This window comes from Curcuma longa, unplaced genomic scaffold (genome assembly GCF_044706935.1).
Source record: "Curcuma longa cultivar G26 ecotype Majalengka, Jawa Barat unplaced genomic scaffold, ITB_CL_G26_1.1 contig_25073, whole genome shotgun sequence".
In the NCBI taxonomy this organism is placed as follows: domain Eukaryota; kingdom Viridiplantae; phylum Streptophyta; class Magnoliopsida; order Zingiberales; family Zingiberaceae; genus Curcuma; species Curcuma longa.
In genome coordinates, this window is record NW_027432629.1 from 1 (window position 1) to 8,701 (window position 8,701).

The 8,701-nt window shown below is 40.0% G+C and overlaps 1 protein-coding gene across 2 annotated transcripts; it reads left to right on the forward strand.

Moving 5' to 3' along the window:
• Nucleotides 1–24: 24 nt before the first annotated feature.
• Nucleotides 25–6,621, forward strand: LOC141818496 (ABC transporter C family member 3-like). Of its 2 annotated transcripts, none has more exons than XM_074705977.1 (10): nt 25–1,897; nt 2,408–2,494; nt 2,600–3,250; nt 3,334–3,498; nt 4,627–4,921; nt 5,015–5,229; nt 5,448–5,753; nt 5,842–5,905; nt 6,011–6,254; nt 6,336–6,621. In XM_074705977.1, the coding sequence occupies exons 1-10, from the start codon at nt 95–97 to the stop codon at nt 6,352–6,354; spliced, it is 3,849 nt and encodes a 1,282-aa protein (XP_074562078.1). In that variant the 5' UTR covers nt 25–94; the 3' UTR covers nt 6,355–6,621. The 2 variants fall into 2 exon arrangements, with proteins under 2 accessions (XP_074562078.1, XP_074562077.1); XM_074705976.1 differs by having other exon boundaries at nt 6,011–6,250; nt 6,336–6,620.
• Nucleotides 6,622–8,701: the final 2,080 nt, after the last annotated feature.

Here is an 8,701-nt window from a genome sequence, read left to right on the forward strand (position 1 = left end):
CCTCGCCGTCGATTTCGTCTACCTGAGAAAACGAGCTGTTTTGTCGATTCCCGCTTGGGCGTTTGATATCGGTTCCGCCTTCTCAGCTCTTATTATGAGTTCCGCCGCCTTCTTTGGGAACACACGTGAGGCGGAAGGGGCGTCTGATGTCGAGGAGCCGCTGTTGAACGGCGTCTCTGCAAATGCAGAGAGTGGCACAGGGAACATCTCCTTGTTCGCTAATGCTGGGTTCCTCAGCTCACTCACCTTCTATTGGATCGGCCCGCTGCTCACCGTCGGCAACCGGAAAGCCCTCGACCTCGCCGACGTGCCGCAGCTGGAGGCACGCGATAGCATTAACGGTGTCTTTCCCGTCTTCAAAAGCAACTTCGACTCCTGCTCCATCACCGGCGGCACTTCTTCCGTAACCACATTCCAGCTGGCGAAGGCGTTGCTCCTCACCACGTGGCAGCATGTGGCGGTCACGGCCATTTATGCGATCGTGTACACCTTCGCCACCTACGTGGGCCCCTACCTTATCGACTTCCTCGTCCGCTACCTCAACGGAGACCCTCTGTTCGCCGGCGCCGGCTACTGGCTGGTGGCAGCCTTCATCGTGGGGAAGCTCCTGGAGTGCCTCTCGCAGCGCCACTGGTTCTTCCGGTTACAGCAAGCCGGGATCAGAACCCGCGCCGCCCTCGTCGCCGTGATCTACCAAAAGGGGCTCATCCTGTCGAGCCGGTCGAAGCAGAGCCGGTCCAGCGGCGAGGTCATCAACCTGATGAGCGTCGACGCCGACCGAATCGGGCTCTTCACCTGGTACATGCACGACCTCTGGTTGGTTCCGTTGCAGGTCGCGCTCGCCTTGCTCATTTTGTACGCCAATTTAGGCCTCGCATCTGTCGCCTCTCTGGTGGCCACGGTCCTTGTAATGCTGGCCAATGTGCCTATCGGGAAGATGCAGGAGAAGTACCAGGGGAAGGTGATGGAGTGCAAGGATACGAGAATGAAGGCGACGTCGGAGATCTTGAGGAACATGAGAATTCTCAAGCTGCAAGGGTGGGAGATGAAGTTTTTGTCGAAAATAATCAAGCTGAGGGAGAACGAGCAAAGCTGGTTGAAGAAGTTCGTCTACACGTCGGCCATGACAACCTTTGTCTTCTGGGGCGCGCCGATTTTTGTGGCAGTGATCACTTTTGGATTCTGCATGCTTGTGGGGATTCCCTTATCGTCGGGGAAGGTTCTGTCGTCCCTGGCGACTTTTAGAGTATTGCAAGAGCCCATCTACAACCTTCCTGACACAATATCCATGATCATCCAGACCAAGGTTTCTCTTGATCGAATTGCTTCATTCTTACGCCTGGAAGAGTTGCACTCCGATACTTCAGAGAGGCTTCCCAGTGGGTCATCGGAGATTGCAGTGGAAGTGGTAAATGGAACCTTCTCGTGGAATCACTCTCCGGATGCTCCGACCTTGAATGATTTGAACTTCAAGGTGCTCCGTGGCATGAAAGTTGCTGTTTGTGGCACTGTCGGTTCAGGGAAATCGAGCTTGTTGTCTAGCCTGTTAGGCGAGGTGCCAAAGATCTCTGGAAGTGTTAGGCTCTGTGGCACAACTGCATATGTACCACAGTCGTCTTGGATACAGAGTGGTAAAATTCAAGATAACATTTTGTTCGGTAGGGAGATGGATCATGAGAAGTATGATAAGGTGCTTGAAGCTTGCTCATTGAAGAAAGATTTGGAAATCCTGGCATTTGGAGACCAGACAGTGATAGGAGAGCGGGGCATCAACTTAAGTGGGGGACAGAAGCAAAGGATTCAGATTGCCCGGGCTCTGTACCATGATGCTGATATTTTCTTATTTGATGATCCTTTCAGTGCTGTGGATGCTCACACAGGAACCCATCTGTTTAAGGTACACATTTTTTCCTAATCTAATATGGTGTGATGAACTTCTATAATGTGAATGCCTCACTCATAGGCTTTAGATGAGTTTTTCCAGATTAAATTTAGACTCAATATTTTACACATTATGGTTGAATAATTTCCAGCTATATCCACGTTTTTCTTTTAGCAAAAATAACTCTTTGCACCTTTGATTGAAGTTTGACACTGTCAAGTAGGGAATTTCATGCCTGAGGTTGAGAGTCTTTATCTTTAGTTGAAAAAGCCTTTATCTAGCATGAGCAGAGTAGGATACATTGCTTCCTCCAACTTTAATGATGATACTGTACTGTTGTTAACTAATAGCGAGCTGAATTTTATGAAACAATTGGCACGTATCAAATTAAAAGCTGGTTTACTGTAATTTCTATCTTTTTTGTGTGTGATCTAAAATAGGAAATCCAGTCTTTTATTAGCATAGAGATCATTAGCATATTCACTCCAGAGTCATTTTTCCCCCTCATAATCTTCTGAATTGCAGGAATGCTTGCTTGGTCATCTAGCTTCAAAAACAGTAATATATGTCACCCATCAAGTGGAGTTCTTACCTTCAGCTGATCTTGTTTTGGTGAGTAATGCCCTTTTCTTTGTTTCTTCTTCTTGATTATTGCTTCATGTGATTGCTACATAGGCTTGTTAGGGAACATAACAAATGTTGCTTTCTAATCCGTAGTGCATGAAAGATGGAAGGGTTGTACAAGCAGGCAAGTACTTCGACATGCTAAAGTCAGGGACAGAATTCAGGGAATTGGTTGGTGCCCACAAGGATGCTTTAGCAGCACTTGACTCCATTGAGCTTGGCAGTGATGCTCCCGATGACAATGCACAAGTTGGTAACAGTGACACAAAAATTGGTCTAGGATCTCCCAGCCAAGGGGTCAACAGCAATACACAAAATGGTAAGGCAGATGAAACTTATAGCCAAAAGGGGCAACTTGTTCAAGAAGAAGAGAGGGAGAAAGGCCGTGTTGGATTTTGGGTCTACTGGAAATATGTAACAATGGCTTATGGAGGAGCTCTTGTTCCTCTAATTTTGTTGGCACAAGTTCTGTTTCAAGTCCTTCAGATTGGAAGCAATTATTGGATGGCTTGGGCAGCTCCTGTCTCAGAAGATGAGCAACCTCCTGTTAGTGGATCAACGCTCATCTATGTTTATGTTGCACTGGCTGTTGGAAGTTCCTTTTGTATACTTATGAGAGCTATGCTGCTTGTAACAGCTGGTTACAAGACAGCAACGCTTTTATTTAACAAGCTGCATAACTGCATTTTCCGTGCACCTATGTCGTTCTTTGATTCCACCCCAAGCGGCCGTATCCTTAATAGAGTATGTAATTTCATAAATCATCCTAGTAGTGTTTTGTTTGCCATTTGTAATCCCTCATCACTCTTTTCACCTTTATTTTGCAGGCATCAACAGACCAAAATGCCGTTGATACCGATATTCCTACCCAAATTGGTGCAGTTGCATTTAATTTCATTCAACTTGTTGGGATAGTTGCAGTTATGTCACAAATTGCATGGCAAGTATTCATTGTCTTTATTCCTGTGATTGCAACCTGCCTTTGGTATCAGGTACTTGTTTCCCCTATTAAGCTTGTTTTCTTCTATTTGTTCTGTGATTTTAGTAGTTAAATCAAGTGTTTCATAAATTTTACAATACTGTTACTGGTCCAACTTAGGACAACAAAAGTCCAAAATCTGTCTATAAATTTGACACGATGATGATTATATTGATTTATAGAGCTCAAAGACAGACAAGATCATACAGCCAATCCAAAATAATTAAAACAATCAGGACTTGGCTTCTTGCTGATGGATGTTGTTCAAGAACATGGACCTAGATTTGATTCCTCAACTTCTCTATCTGTTATTACTAAACCCATGTAACTTTTAGGAAAAGATACGAATCTGAGGATTTCATACCCTATGCCTAAACAAATATACCATTCTGTTTTTGCTTTATTAAGTTGGACAGTAGCCTTAAATTTGGCCATGGTAAACACGATCTAAGGTTTTGAGTTGTTAAAATTGATTCGCTAACCATTTACCCCTAAACCCTGAGTTGTTAGGAAAGTGACTAATTTGTTTTATATATTCTTTGGCATTTCCTTTCATGTATAGATGATTGTATTTCAATTGATTGATTCTAACTCACCATATGAATTGATGAGTGAAATTGTTTTTGACATGAGTAGAATTTGAAATGTAGACCTTTTACTGTAATATCATGTGAAATTTTATTGACTAACCATTTGTCCCCAAAACTCAAGCTATTATGAAAGAAACCAATTATATTCTTATATTCATCACCTTTTTGTGTGCATGGGTAGGACCACGTATTTCTGCATGGCTTTGTCTCTTGAAAATCAAACTATTTAATCATCAAGGACTGCTATCAGTGTGTTCTAGGACATGGGTGCTATTTTATTGATTACTTGTTTCATCTCCTTCCAATGTATTGAGACGCTTCTAGGCAAATAGACAAATGATAGCTTTATCAGAAATAAGAAATGGATGAAACTTGTGGAACCCGCTAGGTTCCTTTACTCTTTTGCTCCCAGTTCTTACGATTTAGATTATTAGTTTCCATCATATTTAGGTTAATCCCGATGATGACAATTTCAACAACTCTGATATGCTGTTATTTCCTCTCCTAAACATTAGCTTGCTGATCATGTATTTGTCCTTCTATTGTTGAAGAACTATTACATAGGTACAGCCCGAGAACTGTCCAGGTTGAATGGTGTTTGCAAAGCTCCAATCATACAGCACTTTTCGGAATCCCTGTCTGGATCAACAACTATTAGAAGCTTTGATCAGGATCAAAGATTTATAAACACTAATTTCAACCTATCAGATCAGTTTTCTAGACCAAAGTTTCACACTGCTGCTGCAATGGAATGGCTTTGCTTTCGTTTGGATATGTTGTCATCGCTTATGTTTGCTTTTTCTTTAGTTTTCCTAATCTCCATGCCAAGAGGGGTGATCGATCCTGGTAATTTACTAGCAGACAGTTCAATTCTATGTTATTCAAGTACATCTGATACTAATTTCTACCATTTTGGGTTTGGCATCCTCTTCCTCTCAGGTATTTCTGGCCTTTCTGTCACATATGGACTTAATCTTAATATGCTACTAGCCTGGGTCATATGGAATCTCTGTCAACTTGAAAATTCGATGATATCTGTTGAGCGATTATTGCAGTACATGGCCATTGACAGTGAACCACCTTTGTCAATAGAATCAAATAAACTAGACTCAAGTTGGCCATCCATTGGAGAAATTGAACTTCATAATTTACAGGTACATGTGACACCAAACGTATGCAAAACTAGTTCTTTCTAGTTTCCTCCATGTAATTCTGATTTGTGGCTTCTTCTTGTTGATTGTTAGAGTTATATGATCATCAATAGTATTTTCATATTTTTATTGTTCAGTGTCTTCTTTTCTTCTCCAGATGAAAATAGATTTAATTGTAGATATTTGTTGATCTTATCCTATTCCATGATTTGATGATTCAGGTTCGCTATAGACAAAACATGCCTTTGGTATTGAGAGGCCTGACTTGTACTTTTCGTGGAGGAATGAAAACTGGGATTGTTGGTAGAACTGGCAGTGGGAAATCTACTCTAATACAAGCACTCTTCCGCATAATTGATCCAACCGTCGGCCGGATAGTTATTGATGGGATTGACATTTCCACAGTAGGACTTCACGATCTAAGATCAAGATTAAGCATAATTCCACAAGACCCAACGATGTTTGAGGGAACTGTTCGTAGCAACCTAGACCCACTGGAGGAGTACAAAGATGAAGAGATATGGAAGGTGATTTGTCTTCACTCATGGCTAGCTCTCAGTTGTTTATTCAGGTCTGCAAAACTGTTGATGATCTAATTCAATGCAAATGTTTTAGGCCTTGGATAGCTGTCAGCTTGGGGAGGAAGTGAGGAAGAAAGAACTAAAGCTCGACTCAGACGGTAAAAGGCCTTCATAATTAGATATAATAGCTTATCATGCTTTTGGCTTAAGACTCCTTCACAATTGAGTTAAGCCTATATTTGCTATCATCTCAATCTTTCCAGTGGCTGAAAATGGAGAAAATTGGAGCGTGGGGCAACGTCAGCTTGTTTGTTTGGGTAGGGTGATCCTGAAAAAAAGCAAGGTGTTGGTTCTTGATGAAGCAACAGCTTCGGTCGATACTGCTACAGACAGTGTGATCCAGAGAACCCTGAGGCAGCAGTTTTCAGAGTCTACTGTGATCACTATCGCGCATAGGATAACATCTGTTCTCGATAGTGATATGGTTCTACTTCTAGATAATGGTCAGTAAGCTAACTATTCATGTTCTTCCTTCTACTCAAGTTACCTCATTCTTCATCTCAGATGCAATTTCTTCTTTTTAACCAGGAGTCATCGTGGAGCATGATTCACCGGCAAGATTGTTGGAAAACAAATCATCTTTATTTGCAAAACTCGTCGCGGACTATACGATGAGATCTAGTTCAAGTTTTGATGATCTCACAGCTTGAAAAGCTATGTTAACCCCGACATAATTTTTTAAAAAATAAAGTTCATGTATTCTCTTAAAGTTCTAGGCTTAATTTTTATCAACTAACTTTTATGTGATCGCACTGTAAGAACAAAGAATGATATAGTGTAGTTTTTGTGTTCTACTGAAAAAATAAAATGCATATTTAAGACTAGAAATTTGGTAGAAATTCTATTAAATTTTGGATAAGCAGGGAAAAAAAGATACAGATTCTATCTGTTGGGATATGTTGGCCTTGTGTGTAGCTACTATGTTTATTATACATTTACCATTTGAACCTTGGAATGTTCGGGTGAGGCAACAATTCGATTAAACCGAATAAATCAACCGAATTGGATTAATCAAAAAAAAATAAATTGATTTTTTTATTTAGAATTTTGATTATTTTTTTATAAAAATTGATTAATTCGAATTGATATTTTTTCGGTTTTAATTTTTTTTGATCGAATTAAATTGAATAAATCAAATTTTTCAAATATGATAAAAATTTTATTAATTAATTAATAAATTTATAAATCTTTAATTAATTAATAAAATTTTTATTATTTAAAAATATTTGATTTAATTTGAATTAAATAAAAATCGAAAATTTGTTCAATTTTTATTGAAAAATTGATCAAATTTGATTGAATTAATTAATTTTTTTTAAAAATAATTAAAATTTAAAATAATCAAATTAATATTTTTAATTCAATTGCACACCCAATTGATTTAAAAGATTTATGAATGATTTTTTTTTTTTTTTGGAAAACAAAAAAAAATGGATTTAATTCGGTGGAGGAGACAACTGTGGCTTGGATGCCAATTGCACACCCAATGTAATATTAAAAGATCTTATGAATGAAAGCACATGATCGTTGACTTGTGAATGGTCCTCGGCTCCCTAATAAGTCAATGGTCAACAACGCATGGAAACGTAAGCTCCAAGGGATAGATTCCAAGGTAGATCCTTCTCACTTTCGTTGGACTAAGACATTTATAATTAGGCTCCATTTCTTTCATATAAAATTATTTTTAATAATAAATATAAATAATTATCTATATTTGAGGGAGGGAAAAAGAAAAGAATGGAAATAAGGCATTCAAAGGAAGTTATTTCTTTCTGACTATTTATTTTTGATGCAAAATAAATAAAGCAAAAGTCAATTGACATTTTACTTATTTTGATTCACTGGTGCACTACCACATTAAAGTCTACATACTCAAAAAAAAAAAATTAAGAAAATTAAAATCTAATGAGAATTTATTATTTTTATCTATTTATATTTTCATGATTTAGACAGTGTAAACCTTTAGAAAATATTGAACGGTTGGCATATTTCAATGACATAAATATAATAATAATTTGTATAAAGACAAAGTCTTGATAATTGTTGACGTAAAATATAAGATATTAACTAATAATTATTTGGAATTTTTTTGATAAACAAGATGTTTGGGGGTCATTTTGTAAAATCCGAAGGATTGTTTATGTATAAGATAACGATACCCACCATCCGCATACGGATCTCCTCCTATTCGCTCGTTTATTTATTTTTCAAACGGATTTAAATATTTTAAACTCTTAACAACAAAAAATGCTTACCCTAATGAATTCCACCATCGTTTCTTTTGCCCAATCGACGACGAGGAAGACTTCCTGTGTCACTATTCGATTCGCGCACCGTCGCCTTCTTTCCTCTGCTCCACTATCCTTTTTTAAAGAAAGCGTTCCATTGCTTGCACCGCAAGGAGCCGCCTTCCTTCTCTATATTAACCAAACACTCCTCAAGCAGCAGAAGAAGAACCAACCATGTCGACTGTTTCATTCGTGGCCATGCCCGCCGACGCGGCGTCGTCGCTCCTGCAGCCCGTCGTCGTCCATGGCTTCTTCGCCTGCTTCCATATCCTCTTCCTCATCGCCTTAGCCTTCTTCTGGCTCAGAGCCGCCTCAAAGAACGCCGGCTGCGCCAAACGAATAACAGAGCGTCGCAAGTCTCTGTTCCGGGGATTGCTGATCTCGACATGCGCCGCCGTCGGCGTGTTTTATCTTTCTCTTTGCGTGCTCGCCTTCTTGTGGTACAAGGACGGACGGCGATGGCGGCGTGATCAGGCGGTCGCTCTCGGCGACGCCGCCCTTCGAGCCGTCACTTGGCTCGCCACCGCCGCTTACCTCACCGTTGGTCTCCGCTCTCCCCGATTCCCGCTTTTCCTTCGGATCTGGTGGGGATTGTTCTTGTTTATA